The following is a 21,604-nucleotide window of genomic DNA, read 5'->3' as shown; positions in this document are numbered from 1 at the left end:
GCCCCTGGGACGACCTCTGAGAGAGGCACTGTGGGCAGGCACCATGGGAGGCTGCGGTTTTTAGCCGCACATACAGAAACAGAAACTGTCCTGGAGGGTTTAATGAAGAGAGCAGACTGCTACTTCTTAGCTCTGGGCCAGAGGTTTGGGTGTGGCCATTTTTGCTCGGACCCTCAGAAGAGGCACTGAAAGCTGCCAGAGAACAAAAGCACAAAAGGCCAGTTTCCACTGAGCCCAGCCACCTGTCAGGGTGCAGGGCAACTCCACCCAAGCAAGGTTGCCTGAGAAATAGCGCAGCAGGCCCCTACCCCAGAAGACAGGCTAGAAGGACAAGAGGATGACAACCCTAGGGTCCCCATAAAACTAAAATCCCAACACCAGGGGAAAATAGTATATTGAGCTGCAGGCATTGCCTCACGACTTATTTTTCAGACACAAATCTCTTTTTCTTCTTTCTCTTACGCTTCCTCTGTTTTTTCTTTTTACCTTTTTCTCATTTCAACTAGATGTTTAATATATCACCTATATTATATATACATATAACGACTATACTATATTTCATAGTAGTTTTTTAACTTGTACATTTTCACACCTATATTTTTTTTATAGATATATGCTTCACTATAGTCCTTTTTTCCCTATTCAATATTACCTTTTTATATATATACAAGTTTTACTTGCCCTGTAATTTTGGGAAGTAGTGTCCTCTAACAGACCAAAATACACCCAGAAACAAATGAAACACCCTACTTTGTCCACACTGAGAGATTATAGCCCACCTCACTCACCCCCCCCTTTTTTTTAAAGATTTTATTTATTTATTTGACAGAGAGAGAGACAGCCAGCGAGAGAGGGATCACAAGCAGGGGGGGTGGGAGAGGAAGAAGCAGGCTCCTAGCGGAGGAGCCTGATGTGGGGCTCGATCCCAGAACACTGGGATCACACCCTGAGCTGAAGACAGATGCTTAACAACTGAGCCACCCAGGCGCCCCTCACCCCCCATTTTATTAAATTTTTAATTTTTAAAAAAATTTCTTAAATATATAAATTTTATTCTTGTGCTTCACTTTGGCTTTGCTTTTCCAATGGTGGTTTCCAACCACTCTGGGTTTTCCCAGGGTGCATCTTGCTTGGGTCGTGCTTGATATTTTGGACTCTGAACATTCCCTCAACCATCCCTCAACAGAATGACTACAAGGAGGAACTTCCAAGAAGGAAAATAACAAGAGACAATGTCCTCTGCCACAGGTCTAATGGACAGGGATATAAAAAAGATGTCAGAGATAGAATTAAGGGTAGCAATTATGAAGTCAATAGCTAGGCTTGAAAAAGTATTAGTGACAATACAGACTCTCTAAGAGCAGAAATGAGATCCAATCAGGCTGAACTTAAAAATGCTATGAATGAGATGCAGTCTAAACTGGATAATCTAACAGCAACAGTAAATGAGGCAGAAGAATGAATTAGTGATCTACGAGATAAGCTGACAGAAAGGAAGGAAGCCGAGGAGGATAGGGATAAGCAGCTAGAAGCCCATGAGAAAAGACTTAGAGAGATCAATGATGCCATGAAACATTGCAATGTCAGAATAACTGGGATCCCTGAGGGGAAGGAGAGACAGAGAGGACTAGAAGAAATATTTGAACAAATCATGGCTCAGAACTTCCCTAATCTGGGGAAGGAAACAGTCCGACAGGCAGAGAGGATACCTCCCAAGATGAATAAAAATAGACCAATACCCTGGCATATAACAGTGAAACCTGCAAATCTTAGAGCCAAGGAAACTATCCTGAGAGCAGCTGGGGGAAGAGATTTCTTAACTACGGAGGGAGGAATATAAGAATAACGTCGGACCAGTCCACAGAGACCTGGCAAGCCAGAAAGGTCTGGCAAGACATATTCAGGGTACTAAATGACAAGAACATGCAGGCAAGAATACTTTATCCAGCAGAGCTGTCATTCAGAATGGATGGAAACACAAAGAGCTTCCAGGATTGGCAGAAACTGAAAGAATATGTGACTGCCAAGACAGACATGCAAGAAATATTAAGGGGGATTCTGTAAAAGAAGAAAGACCCCAAGAGTAATACAGACCAGAAATTTACAGAGACAATCTATAGAAACAGGGACTTTACAAACAATACGATGGCACTAAATTAATGCCTTTCAATAGTTACTCTCAATGTGAATGGCCTAAGTGCTCCCATGAACGTCACAGGGGTGCAGATTGGACACAAAGACAGGACCCATCCATATGCTGTCTACAAGAGACTCATTTTGAACCTAAAGACACCTCCAGATTGAAAGTGAGGGGATGGAGAACCATTTCTCATGCCAACAGACCTCAAAAGAAAGCTGGGATAGCAATTCTCATATCAGACAAATTAGAGTTTAAACCAAAGACTGTAGTAAGAGATGAACAGGGACACTATACCATACTTAAGGGTCTATCCAACAAGAAGATCTAACAATTGTAAATATGTATGCCCCCAACATGGAAGCAGCCAACTATATAAGAAAACTATTAACCAAAATAAAGAGTCATATTGATAATAATACATTAATAGTAGGAGACCTTAACACTCCACTCTCAGCAGTGGACAGATCATCTAAGCAGAAGATCAACAAAGAAACAAGAGCTTTGAATGACACACTGGACCAGATGGACTTTGTAGATATATACAGAACATTCTATCCTAAAACAAGAGAATACTCGTTCTACTCAAGGGCACATAGAACCTTCTCCAGAATAGACCATGTACTGGGTCACAAATCAGGTCTAAAACTATACCAAAAGATTGAGATTATTCCCTGCATTTTATCAGACAACAATGCTCTGAAGCTGGAACTCAATCAAAAGAAATAATTTGGAAGCAATTTAAACACTTGGAAGTTAAAGAGCATCCTGCTAAAGAATGAATGGGTCAACCAAGAAATTAAAGAGGAACTTAAACACTACATGGAAACTAATGAGAATGAAAACACATCAGTCCAAAACTTATGGGATACACAAAGGCAGTCCTCAAGGGGATATACATAGCCATCCAAGCCTCTCTCAAAAAAGTAGAAAAATCCCAAATGCACAAGCTAACCTTATACCTAAAGGAGCTGGAGAAATATCAGCAAATAAAATCTAAACCAAGGAGAAGAGAAATAATAAAGATTAGAGCAGAGATCAATGAAATAGAAACCAGAAAAAAAAGTAGAACAGATCAACAAACCTAGAAGCTAGTTCTTTCAAAGAATTAATAAGATTGATGAACCTCTGGCCAGACTTATCCAAAAGAAAAGGGAAAGGACCCAAATCAATAAAATCATGAATGAAAGGGAAGAGATCACGACTAACACCAAGGAAATAGAAACAATTATTAGAAATTACTACCAGCAACTGTATGCCAACAAATTAAGCAACCTGGAAGAAATGGATACCTTCCTGGAATCTTATAAACTACCAAGACTGAAACAGGAAGAAACAGACAATCTGAACAGACCAATAGCCAGGAAAGGACAGGGAAGACAACTCTCACCACTGTTGTTCAACATAGTACTAGAAGTCCTACCCTCAGCAATCAGACAAAAATAAATAAATAAAAGCCATTCAAATTGGCAAAGAAGAAGTCAAACTCTCACTCTTCACAGATGACATGATAATTTATGTGGAAAACCCAAAAGACTCCACCTCCAAATTACTAGAACTCATACAGCAATTCACCAATGTGAAAGGATACAAAATCAATGCACAGAAATCAGTTACGTTTCTATACAATAACAATGTAACTTTATAAAAGAAATTAAGGAGAAAATCCTGTTTACAATTGCACCAAAAAACATAAGATACCTGGGAATAAACCTAACCAAAGAGGTGAAAGATCTGTGCACTAGACACTACAGAACACTTATGAAAGAAATTGAGGAAGACACAAAGAGATGGAAAAACATTCCATGCTCATGGATTGGAAGAATAAATGTGAAAATGTCTATGCTGCCCAGAGTAATTTACACATCCAGTGGAATCCCTATCAAAATACCATTGACATTTTTCACAGAGGTGGAATAAACAATCCTAAAATTTTTATGGAACCAGAAGAGACCCCAAATCACCAGGGGAATGCTGAAGAAGAAAACCAAAGGTGAGGGCATCATGATGCCTGACTTTAAGCTATATTACAAAGCTGTGATCATCAAGCTACCATAGTACTGGCACAAAAACAGACACATAGATCAGTGGAACAGAATAGAGAGCCCTCAACTCTATGGTCAACTAATCTTTGACAAAACAGGAAAAAATATTCAATGGATAAAAGGCAGTCTCTTCAATAAATGGTGCTGGGAAAATTGGACAGCTATATATAAAAGAATGAAACTGGACCATTCTCTTACACCGTATACAAAGATAAACTCAAAATGGATGAAAGACCTCAATGTGAGACAGGAATCCATCAAAATCGTAAAGAAGAACATAGGCAGTAACCTCTTTGACACTGGCCACACAACTTCTTTCAAGACACATCTCCAAAGGCAAGGGAAACAAAAGCAAAAATGAACTTTTGGGACTTCATCAAGATAAAAAGCTTCTGTACAGCCAAGGAAATAGTCAACAAAACTAAGAGGAAACCCACAGAATGGGAGAAGGTATTCGCAAATGACCTAATAGATAAAAGGCTGGTATTCAAGATCTATAAAGAACTTCTCAAACTCAACATCCAAAAAACAAATAATCCAGTCAAAAAATGGGCAGAAGCCATGAACAGACACTTCTCCAAAGAAGAAATACAAATGGCTAACAGACACATTAAAAAATGTTCAACATCACTAGCCATCAGGGAAATTCAAACCAAAACCACAATGAGATACCACTTTACACCAGTTAGAATGGCAAAAATTAACAAGGCAGGAAACAACAAATGTTGGTGAGGATGTGGAGAAAGGGGAACCTTCTTACACTGTCAGTGGGAATGTAAGATGTTACAGCCACTTTGGAGAACAGTATAGAGGTTCCTCAAAGATAAAAATAGAGCTGCCGTACGACCCAGCAATTACTCTACTGGGTATTTACTCCAAAGATACAGATGTAGTGAAAAAAGGGGGCACATGCACCCCAATGTTCATAGCCGCAGTGTCCACAATAGCCAAACTGTGTACAGAGCTGAGATGCCCTTCAACAGATGACTGGATTAAGAAGATGTGGTCCATATATACAATGGAATATTACTCAGCCATCAGAAAGAATGAATATCTACCATATGCATCGACATAGATGGAACTGGAGGGAATATGCTAAGTGAAATAAGTCAAGCAGAGAAAGACTATTATCATATGGTTTCACTCACATGTGGAACATAAGGAATAGCATGGAGGACCATAGGGGAAGGGAGTGAAACCTGAATGGTAAGAAATCAGAGAGGGAGACAAAACATGAGAGACTATGCACTCCAGGAAACAAACTGGGTTTCAGAAGGGAGGGGGGTGGGGGATGGTGTAGCCAGGTGATGGGTAATTAAGAAGGGCACATGTTGTGATGAATAGTATGTGTTATATGCAACTAATGAATCACTGAACACTACATCAAAAACTAATGATGTAGTATATGTTGGCTAACTGAACATGACAAAAAAAAGTATATGTTTATGTCTCACTTTCAGAAAATTAATATTCAGAAACCTAATCTTAATAACAGTTACAATGTATTATTGCAGACTATGAGTCAGGACACACATTGGATGTTTTTCATGTCTAACAAAATAAAGAATATATTTTATATTGTAATGGGATTTTTTTTTTTTTTTACTTTATAAAGTAATTATTTGACTTACACCCTGATTTAACAAGTGATACCTCAATGAAATTGTAGGGGGTAAAACACTAAACTGGGGTGGGGTGTGATGGGCCCTTGCCCTGCTCTCTCATTAACTAGTTGTGTAACTTTGGATAAATCTGTTAACTACCTGGGTCCCAGTTTTTATCATCTGCAAAATTCAATCAGCCATCAAGTCCTTCAGATTGAAAGGAGAATGGGGAGACCATTCTGCCAAAGATGAATGATGATTTAAATACCTAGAGATGAAAAAGACTTTGGTGACAAAGGAATGAAATGTTAGAACCAGTCTTGCGTAAACCCTTAGGAAAACTTAAATATTTAGAGGCCTAAAAAGAGATGTGAGCAGTCACAGATTACACAGTGAATCAGCAGCAGAGCCAAAAGATAGCTGCCCAATTTGTCTTGGGCCAAAAAAACCCTCTTCCCCAGACTTAAAGTTACTAGAAGAGCACACACCAGCTTACCTGTATGCAAGAGCCAAAGCCCAGGCCCCAGCAGCGCAGTACAGACTGTCATGGATTTTTGCCTTCTGATTATCACCGCATGTTTTAGTGGGAAAGAGACCTGTGGTTGGACTTTGATACAGCAGCAATGTTGACTTGACTGGAATGGAACACAAGAAAAAGAATGAATTGTACAGCCATCCATCTTCCTTGGGCTGAAGATCTTAATCTTTAGTTTCCTCATTCTACTTCTGACAATTCTGTTGTTCCTAAATTTACCTATAATATGCCACTTTTTAAAAGCATGCAGAAACTGCTTCATGAAGGTCACTCCAGCTTTAGTGGGACTCCACCCTGAAGGAAGGGTATTTCTACTTTTGAGAAAAGGACTCAACTAACTAGCAGTTAAAAACCTTTCAGCATATTCCACCTAATGTCTGTAAGTGTTGCAAGGCAACATCAGGCACAGAAAAAAAAAAAAAGACCAATAAAAAAGAAGCATATTTTCAACAACTTCAATAGGGAAACAAAGCAAATGTACGACAAAGCGTGGCATTAGTCGTTAAATCCAAAGCCAACTCAACTGCTAAATAAACCCGAATCTTGCTTTCCACTGATGACTAACTTGTGTCTGGTCTTCAGAGGAACGTTTTCATTTTACTCATCATGTTATATTATTCGGGCTAGAGATATGTTTAGCATTTCAAAATCAAATCCTATCCTTATATGATATGAAAACAAGTAAATAATATTTGGAGAACATTTTACTTAAATAAAAGAAGTCTGAAATTAATGCTTTATTACCTTTTATAAAAGAGTCTTAAAATATAAAAATACACTCACCAAAACTACATTTCCTAAATGCTTTTTTTTTCCTAACTATAAATATTTTCCCGTAAAATACATTAAATTACTCTAACCTAGATTGACATATGTCACCTTCTTTTAGAATAGTTTTTTAGTGACCTAAAGCACTCCGCTCCTTCAAAGAGATTAAAGAATTAAATTTCTTTTTCTCTTTCTCAGACAAAACTGATATTATCATTACCTTTTTTTTTTTTTTCCAGAATACCAGAGTATTTAGTATTTTTCCCCATGTAAAGAATCGGTCCTTATAGTCTGAATTAAACAACAGACATTTCTTTAAAAACTTACTTAAATTTCTTTATCTGGTTATGACTACAATGATAATAAAAGAGCCACATAAGAAAATATTCCAGAACTGTGACCAAAGTAAGATGTATTAAGGTTTTACATGAGGTTAACACAAACAACAAAAAAATCCTTATCTCAGGGGAAATAAATAAGTTAAATTTAATATTATTTGCCATACAAGGCCATATACATGGCACAAGAAGCAAACTGGCAAAAATTAATAGGCTTTTCTAACTTACAATCTGAAGAACAAAGAGGAGTCCTGTGTATACATATCTCAAAGTCGATTACTCACATTAAACAATAAAATCTGCCAGGCTGCTCTTGGCAAAACAAACAATAACAAATAAGATAGGGACCTGTTATTAGTAACAGTAACCTGAGATTATCTTTTGTATCTCAATGAATTAGAAATAGATATAAAAGGCTTAGGAATACTTGGGAACCGTGTATAGGTAAATGAGTAAGGAATACTTCTACAATATCATTACGCAACTAGTAATCAAGAAATGCCTCTAGTTCTCAAATCTGGTAATGTTTAGGAGGGCTAAAAGGACACAGAGGACATTGGTGATGGTTTCAAAATTATTCAAGGGACAGACGACTTGCTGGAATTCTTTTATAGTCCCAGTATCAATATGCAATTGGAGTATATAGCTGCTTCAGCAATGAAACTACCCCAACATCCAAATGAAAGAATATCATCATGCACATAATATATGCAATATAGGAGAGTAAATACTAATGATACTACCTAAGGACATGTTTTCCTCAAGTTTTGCTTACCAATTCTGTAATAATGATCCAATTTATCCCACAGAGTTTCATTATCAGGTCTCGGAAGATTAATGCTTTTAAGAGGTTCATAAACTGAGCCTAAAAGAAAAATGAAAACCCATCAAATTCAATCATTTTCATTGAGATAAACAAAGAAAACTTCTAAATAAATGAAAAAGCACTAGTTAGCAATCTAATTTTCATTTTTATATGTGAACTACCACTCTGTATTACTGGTCAAATTTTTGGTGGGGGAAGGAGAGAGAAGAAATCGCCCTTGTAACAAGTATAGAAGGGTTTTAAATGTTAGGAAACCCCACCCTCACCCCTGGCAGTTAATCTAACTGACTCATATGTACACAATGGTCCCAACAACTCAAATACCAATAATACTTATGTGCTAGTCACAAGTGCAGTAATTTCAGTTCCCTTTGAGAAATATCTACTTAAATGTCCTGAAATCCAAACCTTATTCTTCACGCTCATGATCAGGCAATTTTCTGTCAAATGATCATATCCCAAAAACCTCAAGGAAAAAGATAATGCTCACATGTCCCAAAGTCATCCACTCCATGAATATTCAGATAGTTTTCATACTGAAATTCTGAAGCCTCCGCTTTCTCCTAGGTAGATAAAACTCATGCCTTATTATCTGGACTAAAGCAGAAACCATTTCAACTTCTCAGCCATGAAAACTACTCCAAGGTATTAGCAGAGCCTACTGCTCAAAAGCTACAGAATACACAATAATTATGATAATTTGCCACAAAATGGATACAGAAAATTGTTCACTTGACTAGTGTACATTCTCAACTACTGACTGAAAGGAAGACATCTGAACCTTCAGCCATCAGACTAAGTACTGTCTCTCATTCTTCTTAAAAGCACTCAGAAATTATAAACATCCCAAGGTCACAACTAATCCACCTCTGGATTCAGGTAATATACGTCATATAGCCTAACAAAATAGCACAAGAGTGGCCCTAAATTTACCTGGGGTTGGAAGGGGAATGTGTTGGCATGCATTAACAATCTTTTTCTAAAAAAAATTAAAGCATTTATGTTCATAAAAGTGTTATGTCCGGTATGCTAGTATAAAGCCAAGGTATTTGGAATCCCTTTATGTTTAGGGAGATAATAAACATTATGAAGGAAGAAAAGAAAGATCTATACATTAAGGCAATAATATTATCTTCTGTTGGAAAGAGAGATGACTTACACATCAGAACAGGAATATGAAATGACCTGAGTGAAGAGATTTTCTCAAAAAGACAATGACATCAACCAGACTGGCCCCACAGGGAAGAGTGGGGAGACCTACCAACCTAGACAGGAAAGCATCAGGAACTCCTGCACAAGAGGCAAGGACCCGGCCGTGCCCTCTGCCTCCCTGCATTCAATAGCTCTGGGTAGATATAAGTGTATGGGCAGCCTAGCAGTTTGGAAAAAGTGATGTGGCCACTGCTCACAAGTCAGGTGCTATGCTCTGTGAGTCTACAACCTCTCCGTGAAGCTCATTCAATAATTAATAAAATAAAATCAGGTGCAAATCATCACAAGTTTTAAATTGTGAATACATATATACAAAGATTAAAGGAGACACATTTGCTGGGGTGGAAGGACTATGGATGAATGATATTTCTATTTTTATTTATTAGAATAGCTAATATTTTGCTTTATATAAGAAAAAAATCACCAGAAGTTACATACGCTTTCATCACATACAGGTAAAGCAATACATGTACACATGCATAAAACTTGAAGTACAATATGCAAAACTGAAATCCACTTTCATATCTACCATAATAATTGTAGGTGAGTTTATTTTGAAAGATTGTTCTAATGTCACTGTATCATGGTTTTTAGGGTAAAAAATATTTATTTTTAAAAGTGCTATTACATTTAAGGTGTCCCTCAACTCCCAAAAAGACTAAAATGATTCTGTTACCTAATGTTTCTCAATGAAATCACCAATGGAGTTTCATAAAAGCTACAATAAATAAACAAAAGGAAAACAATACTTTTCAGGAATATAAATACCTATGCAGTAAGAGCTAAAAGAGAAGATGTTCAAAGCATAGCAAAAAAGTATAAAAGTAACATCACCTAACTCACCAAGAATCAATATTTTCTTGTACTTTCTTATATCTTCAAAGAAAGCCCATGGTGAATTAAGAACAGCTTGCCTAGATAAATGTTAATATTTTAATGATCACCAATGTATTGCTTCTGAAGTAACTGTGTAAAATTAAACAAGGATGTTCCACACAATTTATGGCAAACAGTACCACAAATCTGAAGTCAAAGGAAAAGTAATCAATGACAACACTTTAAACAAGAATTAGACACCTGAAAAGCTTCAACACGAATAAAAGTGTGGAGGAGAAAGCAATCAATAGAGCATGAATTCCCAAAGACAATGAAAAAGAGGCAAAATTACAGAAAATACTAATAAATGTGTAGAGTTCAAAATGAAGTTTTTAAATGTGAATTTTTCCTTTTCATGTTTTTCCCAGTTGAATCATGCCTACATTCAAACATCACAAAGCAAAATAAAAATTATCTTTTTCCAATTTGTAAAAATAAGTTTAAACATGTTGATCTAATTTTTCCCTGTCAACTGTCTTGCTATTAGAAAAATATACTCAATCTACTCTTCATCTCAGAACACATTATTGCCAAAGACATTCGCTGACAAAGAACACTACAAGAAGAGGCAGAAGCTATTCCTTAAAGAGTAATATTTAGCTTTATCATGAAAGAGGAAAGGGTTATTATTTAGGAGATTAAGCAAGGAGTTTTCTAAGAAATTTCCATGAGACGAAAACAAAGTTTATGTACCTTTATGTAGAGGCACTGTAAAACACCAAGAAGGTTTCTGGTGTTATGAGGAGGCTTTTAAGCAATCACAAAACAGCAACCACTGAAAGAATTAAAATGAGGACTCAAAAGGGAAGTCAAGGTGGAAAACAGATCAGCAAACCAAAACAATATCAATAGTCTATTATTTGGGCATACAATTTTTCATTATATGATTAAAAGCCCTTTAATAGGGTATATATAAAAATGTTATTAATCAAGACTTTCATGAACCCTTAAGTAGCTTTATCATTTTTCCATGTACGGTGATACTCTAAGATAAATACCATTATTTATGCATTCAGTTAATACATGCAGAGTATGCATAAAACTCTGGACCACACATCTGGTAGGCTACCAGGACTCACAGATTAGTAGGAAAGGTAAGATAAGGTTTTGAATAAGAGTAACACAAATTAGAGTACTGAGTTTCTTAAAAGACAAAGGATAGGAAAATTCAGTCCCCCTGTGTGGCTGAGAGAACAGGAAACTCCTGCAGTGTAATTTCTGAAAATAACAGCAATTTCAAATAATGAACTGCCATCTGAATATGAAGATAACAACTGAAATCTAGGAGAACACAAAGTCATAAACATCGATGCATACCTGTAGACACATCATCATAGCTCCAAAACTTATACATCTGTCTTATGAAACAAGATACTACATACCAAGGGGTTTTTGAAGTGATACACATGAAAAGGTTTAGGTGAAGAAAGTATATACCTAACAGGGTAAATTTTACTGAACACTGATCCAAGTATGCCCTTTCATGAGATAGGGAATTTTACTGTAAATCTAAATCCTCAGAGAGGCCTACAGGATTCTGATCTTCTCCCTTAATTAAAATAATTTCAGATTAAAAAAATACAACATTACACCAGCCTAAAATAGGCATCATTAACGTTCTGGTACATTCCTTTCAAGCATTTTTAAGTAATATTTATAAACATAAATAAAATTTACCACACATGGAGTCATTACATGTATGTGCTGTTTGTATCATTTTTCCCCCCTTATCTCCCTTCTTGCCCTCTTCTGTCCTCATTCCCAGGTAACCATACTTTTTCCATATGTATATAATAAAACATATATGCATAAATGAGGGAAGAGTCTTTCATTGCTTATTTTATAAAAATGGAGTCATGAAATAGACCCTTCCTTGTTTCTTGTTCCTCTCCTTTGACAATACACATGGAAATCAAAAAAGGCAATGATTCTTTCTTTGACTGATTTCAGGGTTTTAATACAGTATGACTTATTCAATTATTCATCTATCAGTGAGTATATAGTTTGTTTTCTATTTTTGCCATCAAAAACAATCTTGCAAAACATCCTTATACATAGATACAGCCAGTAGTTTGCTAGAACCAAGTAATACCAGCTGGAGAGAGTTAAGTATTAAATTTTCAGGAATTCTGGGAGCTGGTTATGAAACACATAAATGAAAATTAAATTATAAAAATTTACAACTGGATAATTATTAAAAACAAAGGTATTAAATATTCAAAACTCATCACTTCCTAATTTTACCACTTTTTACTATCATATAGACTCTTGATTTATATCTATAGATCTGTACATTGGAAATACTACGCAACAGCATGTTACAACATGTCTCTTTCCAACACTGCATTCAGCGATGTCATGTAGATTTGAGCAGTTGTGGCAAAAACCAAATGGTCTGCAAAAGCATAAAATTTTTACCATCTGGCCCTTTATAGAAGAAGTCTGCCTGCCTTTACTCTGAATTCCCAGTAGTATTAAATTCAGCAATAAATGTACTTTTTACAAAATAAAGGTAAACTGCCTTTTTTAAAAAAAGGCTAAAACAATTCATATTCCTACTAGATATAAGTGCTCCATTCTTTTAAAAGTTTTTCCAGGGGCACCTGGGTGGCTCAGTCAGTTGAGTGTCCAACTCTTGATTTAGGCTAAGGTCACAGTCTCAGAGTCATGAGATCGAGGCCTGCATTGGGATATGCGCTAAGCATGGAGTCTGCTTGGGATTCTCTCTCTCCCTCTCCCTCTGCCCCTCTGCTTAAGCTCTCTCTCAAAGAAAAAAAAAAAGTTTTTCTAATCTGATAGTGTCTCACTTTTGTTCTTTATTTCTCATATAATTCATGAGTCTGAAAATCTTTGCAAAGTGGCTATTTGGATTTGCTCTTCTGCGAATTGCCTAAACCCTATTGCCATTTGCTATTGCTTTGTTAGTGCTTTTGTCATCAATTTCTAAAAGCTCTAGGGGCGCCTGGGTGGCACAGCGGTTAAGCATCTGCCTTCAGCTCAGGGAGTGATCCTGGCATTATGGGATCAAGCCCCACATCAGGCTCCTCTGCTACGAGCCTGCTTCTTCCTCTCCCACTCCCCCTGCTTGTGTTCCCTCTCTCGCTGGCTGTCTCTCTGTCAAATAAATAAATAAAATCTTAAAATAAATAAATAAATAAATAAATAAATAAATAAATAAAAGCTCTTTGTATATTTTATTTGCTATTTAATATTTCATTTCAAATATTTTCCCTTGAGTTTTCATTGGCATACCAACACTACAATATAAAAACTTTCAAGAGTCAAATATACCTCTTTCCTCACTTGGTTTTAGTTTCCCTTTCTTTTTAAAAAGATTTTTGACAAAACGAGGAAGGGGGGAAAAAAAGAGAGGGGGCACCCAAAAAACAGACTCTTAACTATAGAGAACAAAGTGATGGTTGCCAGAGGGGAGGTGGGTGGGGATGGGTGAAATAGATGGAGATTAAGAAGTGCACTTGTGATGAGCCCTAGGTATTGTATGGAAGTGCTGACTCACTATACTGTACACCTGAAATTAATATTACACTGTACGTTAACTAACTAGAATTTAAATAAAAACTTAAAAAATAATAAAATAAAGAGGGTTTTGATAGCGCCTAGGTTACATACAGAGTCACCTCAATTTTCTGCTAAGCTTTTTATTATGTAAAAAAATTTTCCCAGTTAGGTATTCCATTCATTGGGAATTTGTTTTCTAAACTGCTTGTATTTTATTTTATTTTTTTAAAGATTTTATTTATTTATTTGACAGAGAGAGAGACAGCCAGCAGGAGAGGGAACCCAAGCAGGGGTAGTGGGAGAGGAAGAAGCAGGCTTCCAATGGAGAGAGCCCAATGCAGGGCTCGATACCATAACGCTGGGATCACGCCCTGAGCCGAAGGCAGACGCTTAACGACTGACCCACCCAGGAGCCCCTAAACTGCTTTTATTTTTATTTTTGTATTTATTTTAGAAAGACAGCACCAGCAGGGGAAGGGGCAGAGGAAGAGGGGAAGAGAGAGAAACAGACTCCTCACTGAAAGCAGAGCCCTACATGGGGCTTGATCTCACAACCCCAAGATCATGACCTGAGCTGAAATCAAGAGTTGGACACTTATCCAACGGAGCCATCCAGGTGTCCCTAAACTACTTTTAAAATAAATAGTGAGGTCCAGACTTTTAAAAAGATCAAATTGGATCAATTTTTTTTTTTTAGGTTACAGAATACTGAATAGAAAGATCCATTTATCCTAAATTGGTTCAATTTAGGATAAATTTCAAAGCAGAGACTATCCCAAGTTATGGGATTCAAATAGAACATTTCTTCTTGAAATAATATAACTTAATTTTCAAAAGCTATATTAAAAACTCTAATAATGTAGCATTTGGCCAACTTATATTTTGTCACAGATATAACAATTTTATGCAAGATTTCAAACCTATCTGGAACACATGATGCTTACAATAGCTTCAACAATAGTCCGCTTTACGTGTAGTCGCATTAATGTCTCTAAAAATATCATTGCTTCAGGCAATATATATTGATTTTTTAAAAAAGTATTTTATGTAGCACTCAATACTGAATATTGACACAAAATTAAGACATAAACAGCACATTTTCATTTTTCTATGGATCTTGGGTTCTAGCAGAAAATACACAAAATTTGTGAAAGTAAAACCTTAGCCCAAGGAAAGAATCAATCAGTATTTTCCATCTGTGTTTTATTAATGAATGTCCTACTTCGGAAATAGAGCAAGTTGAAGTTCACTCATTCTAATGATTGCAACTTTAGAATCTTCTCCTGCTTTGGCTCAGGGTAAGCAGCTAATTGTATAGATAGAATACGTGTTAAGAGTTGTGACTTTTCAGTCAGGAACAAGTCTCTGAAAGCCTAAGAAGTAGTTTTTGAAGACTCCAAGGTACTAAGAAAGTATATACAAAGAAGCAGTAAATAACCAAAATCCCAAGAGCTAATACGTTCCACAAGATAATTAAGAACTAACCAGAATGTGAAGACCTTGTATTGTAGAGGGTCAAATAGCCCAATAGTTTCATGAGATCTGTATGTTCATTGTACTCACAATATGCATGTAGGAAAGGTGAGGAGGACAGGAAAGGCTAGAGCAGGTAGGCATGGGAGAGCAACCAGACAGCCTTGTATACGAACACACAAAATATATGCAAACCTTTGTGGTTTTTCAGTGAATTACTGATAAAAACCTGTTTTATTGGTAAATTACTAAAACATTAATTTTGGGGCTGCCAAGATAGCAAGAGTTCTCAGAGTATAATAATCTATATGTTATTCTACCTATAAACCTATATTTGATACAACATATTTTCAAGCAACTTTAAAATTCAAGTTACATCTTTAACTTCAGATGATAATTTCTTCATCTTAAAATTCCCTTTTACTCTTCACTGATAAAAACAAGAAATATACTACTATAGAAGGGACAAGTTATTCCAATACATTCTCACTCTATATCCCTGATGCTAGTCCTAAGAGGTTCTCAATAAGTATTTATTGAACTGAACTGGATGAACCACATGATCAGAGAGAGGTCTTCTTGAATTCCCACAGAGTTAATTGTTCCATCTTCTGCATTCTTACAACATTTTGTGAATACCTTAATTATAGCTCTTCTTTCTCACAATACATTTTATTTTCACTATTTAATTAATGTATTATACTACATAGGAAGCTGATCGATGATAGGCGCCATACCTAGTAAGTAGTAGATGGCAGTAACATCTGGTAGGAAGGAAGGAAAAGGAAAAAAGATGACAAAAATATGTCTCAGAAAACTTTTGATGACCCCTTTTACAATTTTATTCTCACAAGCTACCTTATCTCCTGTTAAACATCTGATTTAACGATTAAGTCCCACTTCTTCGGACTTCCATAATTAGACAAATTGGAAAACTTCTCTTACTAACTTTAGAATGTACACATGTTAACTTTTAGAGTTAAAAGATTTGAATATACTATACACGACTCCACACTTTGAGGACCTTCAAGATCACCAATATCTCCTTGCAAAACAAAAAAAACAAAACTTAAACCATGATTTTCTTTACTGCTCAGTTCCATCATGCACAGAAATTCAAAATATTAAGGAATAAATGTACCCCCAGTAGGGGAATGAATCAATTATGACACCTACATTCAATGAAGTACCTTGAAACAGCTTAAAGCAATGAGGTAGATCTCTTGTAACACCATGAAAAACCTAAAAAATAGTGTGAAAAAGTAACCTCATGCAGTAAGATTTACAGTGTGATGCTACCTTTCACAAAACTAAGCAAAAATAATTATACATATGAGATGTTTATAAATGTATATACAATATAGATAACTAATATAGATAACTTTAAACTGCCCGAAAAGGATACACACCAAACTTTTAAAAATATTACTACTCAGGAGGAGATGGTGATTTTTACGCTCTATATTTCTGATTGTCTAAATATTATATAAGATGGTATTCATTTAGGGGTGCCTGGGTGGCTCAGTTGATTAAATATCTGACTCTTAATTTCACTCAGGCCATGGTCTCAGGGTTATGAGACTGAGCCCCTCATTGGGCTCTGCACTGAGCGTGGAGCCTGCTTACGAATCTCTTCCTCTGTGCCCCGCAGACGCTCACACACTCTACGACAACAACAAAAAGACGGTACTCATTTACTACTTATATAATTTTTAAAAATGATAAATGGAAATTTGGAATGCCTACTCCTATGCATCGTACAAGATACTTTATACATACTATCCCTTTTCATCATCTGACAAGCTCTGAGATTGGCATTAAAGTAAGGCACAAAGAAGTCATTACATGGCAGACTGAATATGACCACAGGGCTCTTTGAAGACAAACTGTATGTGTGGTCTTTTCCCTAAACTATGAAACCTCGAAATTATGAGGTTGCTCCAAATAATAAATGTGCATATATGCATACATGTATATTTTTAATCCAAATTTATTTTCACAGTTCATCTGAACCCTCAACTTTTTAAATCTGCATGTTTCTCATTTGCCGGCAAGGAAGATAAGAAACATATTTTAAATGTAAAATATGAAATGGCAAATATGAAATAACACAGCTTTATAGAAATGAAATAAAATTTCCCTGTTCAACTTATCCAAATAAGATGAGAAAAGGCCACTCCACTATTCCCATTTTATTTTTAATAAAAAGGTATTAAGTTCTTCCAGTGACCTTTATAAAAGGAGCACAGCCTATAAAATCTATTTAAGGATATTAAATCCAGTTGATGTTTCATGTGTTGACCTTATGAATACCAATCACTCAATTAGCTATTTCATTTTCCTTTCTTATTTATAGTCTAGTAGAATACCTTGTCATAATGTACCATGAATTCGTATGATTTCTGTGAGGTCAGAGCTATATTCCAACAATTCTAATCTTTTTAAAAAGTTTTTGGAACTCCTCTTCATGGGGGAAAAAAAATGCATTCAAAAGTGGCACAAGTTGTTAAATTTTCTCGAGAGTAGTTGTTTCATTCACCATTTTAACCCCAGTGCCAATAGTGCTTGGTATACAGTAAGCACTCAATAAATATTTATTGAACAAATGAAATTAATATCTTCTGATATCTAAAATTTGCCAAAATTTACTCATAATCAGTGGCAATGAATAAAATGATTCATCAGGGCAGATGAAGCTAAGTAAGACCCATTAATCGATAACCTAAGCTGTGACCACAAAGTAATTTAACTTGTTCGACTCTACTCTTGTATTCTGTTCTGTTCTTCCGTTGCTCATAAAGAAGGATCTGAATGAAACCGTAAAAAGATATGATTAAAAAATGATTTGATCACTAGAATAAATGTATATAGCCTTACAAGTGGGTCACTTTATGAAAGATAATGCTAATCTGGACATATGAGATTTCTCCATAGAAACCCAGAGTCATTATTTCATACTTATTCTACAAGTAAAATTTTTAAATTCCAAACCTCAAAGACTAAAATGACAGCGTTTTAGTTCAATATTAATCGAATTACACCAAGGGGGGAAAAAGAACTTCACTATACCATTCCCAGTCTTTACAAGAAATATTTAACTTTATTATGTCTTCTGCTACTAGAGTGATAAAAACATGTGATACTAAGCATTATGCTATGTCACAAGTTATTATATACAAGTCTGAAAGAAATAATTTCAAGCCATTCAGCACTTTGAAAAGTGGAACTGAACCATTTCCCTTTATCATTTACATTTTGATGAAGCCTGGTCTGTATTTCTAGTCTTGGTAAAGTTCAGAAATGCATTTAATATGAATGTCATTACAACTACTTAAAAATTACCCTATTAACACTTTACACAATAGACATGAATAGAGGAAGTCTTAACTGTTAATTAAAAAAAAACCCACTGTAAACTATGAATTAGCAAAGTAAGCTTACCATGATAACAAAAACATTCACAACCAGAATAAAAACTAGAAAGACTACTAAAAAACAGAATAAAGTTTGTAGATAATGAAAGCTGTTAATTTTCTCACCAAAATGCAGTGACACTTAGATCACTAAGTAAAACAGGGCAGAGATGGCACTGCCATTTCCTACACTAAACCCTCAGACTTTGGTGATTTGTTCCAAGGCTGTCCTAAGGGTCTGTGTTAATGAACTGCCTTCTGTTAAGACCCACCTGCAATAAAATTATTAACTGACCAAACTTTCTTGTATGGAATCCAAGCCACATCTTTTAAAAGCCAACTTTCACTCTTTAGAGAATAAAGCTAAACCCCAAAGTTCAATCAAGGAAAAGGGAGGTCTCTCTGCTCTATACCACCCCTCCTCCTCAATCCCCAAAGTGTAAGGAAACTCCTGAATGAAGAATGTATTGAAATCTAAGAGGCTATGAAAAGAACATGGGTTTTGAAAACAGACAGACCTGGGCTACAATCACAGCTGTGTCACTTTGCATCTTTCAAGACTCAGACTCTCTCTGAGCTAGGTCTTCTCACCTGTGAAGTGAGAAGAATTACATAACCTCCCACAGTTGTTGTGAGACTTAAAGTAAATATTTTGTATAAAGCAACTAGCACAGTGTATATTAAATACCAATTGTCTTCCCTCTTCCATCCTTAAACTTTTGAATCTCTTCCAGCACTTAGCTTAGGATTGGTCACAAAAGAAGAAATCAAGGAATGCCTGATTAACTGGCTTTGTCAGGTTAACATGTTGATTGATGCAAGGATGGATGCTCCACAGTGATTTTAAATCAGCAATTTACATAATCAATAACTTTTAAGAAACAGCAAAAAGATAACTGAGTGGAATTCGAACTATAAATGTAATATTAAAGTACCCTTGGGTTGCTATACATAGTTTAGTGCCAAGTGCAGGTGCTATAGGAAGCCAAGATTATCAACTTCTCTAACCAGAAGAAAAAGCATTACTTAGGGTAATTACTTAGGGTAAATTCCACTGAAATATGACCCTCTGCTACATAGGAGTGACGCTAATAGGTCTTTCATAAAATTTTATAACCAAAATGAATAATTTCTGAAGCATGACTATTCAGAGCTAATCTTAATTTCACTAATAGATCACTACCAACCTCCAAGTCTAAATAGGGCCAATTGTCAAACACCCCAGAAAAGCACGCTCTCTGTGGGGAGACAAAGGAAACTTAAGACCCTTGGGAGTAAAATCAAATCTCATTAAGAAGTGTAGGATGAGTGGGGTACCTGGGTGGCTCAGTAGGTTAAGCTCAGGTCATAAGATCTAGCCCCACACTGGGCCTGGAGTTCACAGAGTCGGCTTGAGGATTTCTCTCCCTCTCCTTCACCCCTCCGCCTGCTTGTGCACACACACACACACACACTCTCTCTCTCTCATAAATCTTAAAAAAAAAAAAAAAAAGAAGGGTACGATGAGTATTAGGCTGCCACACGCATGCAATAATGAAGATATTAAAATGTAAATTAATCTACTTTCTAATACATATGTTTAACATTATAGAACTGGAATTCCAGAACAGGCGTTCTTTAAGTTCTAAGTGTATTCACTAAGCAATACACTTTTCAAGCCGTCTACTTTGGCTTAAAATTTTTCATGTCTATTCTAAGTGTAGACTAACTTTACCATATGTTTTATGGACTGTTAGTTTTTTATGTAATACAAAACTGAAAGAATGTAACTCTGGGTGAACACTAAGACTATCAAAATTTTGCTGTACTTTAATTTGCATTATAATTTAGTTATAAGGATTTTATTGTAGCAAAAAATTGCAATGAAAACTGGAGTCATGACAATGGATATTTAAGGTATTCAGCTTATACTACTGCAAATGAAACTAATCTACTACTGTAACATGAAACCATAATGGAAATCAGCCTTGAACTTGATGGTTTTTGTAGTTAATTTGAAGACTGCTTGCTGTTTCCTCTCCTTGTCAAACAAAATTATAGTCTATTATTTGAAGCACCTACCCTCATTTTATGTTCATTCTATAAGACTGTTGAATATTATCTTATAAGGATGCCTAGAAAAAAAAAATCTAAAGTCAGTGTTAACTGACATCATTCTGCTTTAAACGATAAACTGCATGGGATATGAAAAAGGCCAAATCCACCCCGCTCCCCACCTCTGCCTGCAGAATCACCACCACCACCTGCAAAGATCTCAAAACAATCAGCACTTCAGTTTCTCAAAGAAATACTTGGGGAAAATAAACTGGATTGTGGGGAAAACAAATCAGCCTAACTTCCAGGGCTGACCAATTATGCCTCTCATTTCCATTCAATTGGCTATGCAACTCTCTAAAAATGGAGAGGGTCATTGCATCCTGAACAGAGCTGCCTCCTGAACAGAGCTGCCTCCTGAAATGGAGACTACATGATCCTCAGGACACAGAAGGGATCATGAAATATAATTACTGAAACCATGTATGGTAAAGAGACTAGAAGGAAAAGTGAATAATACCCAATCATTTTCAATAACATCTGTTGGAAAATTTAACTTATGTTATTAATATACAGCAATAGCCTCAAAATGGGAGATCTGAACTGGCAATTTAAATGCCCCAGTTCAGCTGAGTAAAATGATTTGGTCCAGGTAAATCCAGGCAAAAGTCAGAGCCTGGAGCAGACCACAAAACTGATAGAGGCAGAGAGCCATACTAGTGAAAGCAGGCTACAGAACTATGGAGTTGTCCCTAATGGGAATCAGGGATGCTGATAATGACATATTTATCCAAAAAGTAAGTTCAAGATCGGGAACATAAGGA

General features: G+C 36.0%; 1 protein-coding gene across 4 annotated transcripts in view; it reads right to left on the bottom strand.

Moving 5' to 3' along the window:
• The window catches only part of PHKB (phosphorylase kinase regulatory subunit beta), a 211,449-nt gene that overhangs the window by 172,239 nt on the left and 17,606 nt on the right, over positions 1-21,604 (bottom strand). For all 4 annotated transcript variants that reach the window (XM_045814695.2, XM_087870408.1, XM_045814697.2 and 1 more), the window contains 2 exons: positions 8,203-8,292; positions 6,283-6,421 (listed from right to left, as the gene is read on the bottom strand). In XM_045814695.2, coding sequence (XP_045670651.1) covers positions 6,283-6,421; positions 8,203-8,292 — 229 coding nt within the window. The remainder of the gene's footprint in view (positions 1-6,282; positions 6,422-8,202; positions 8,293-21,604) is intronic.

This window comes from Ursus americanus, chromosome 21 (genome assembly GCF_024610735.1).
Source record: "Ursus americanus isolate L20-20 chromosome 21, mUrsAme1.1.p, whole genome shotgun sequence".
Taxonomy (NCBI): Eukaryota; Metazoa; Chordata; class Mammalia; order Carnivora; family Ursidae; genus Ursus; species Ursus americanus.
The sequence above is the reverse complement of the archived record's forward strand: the minus strand, read 5'-3'. Positions and strand labels throughout refer to the sequence as shown.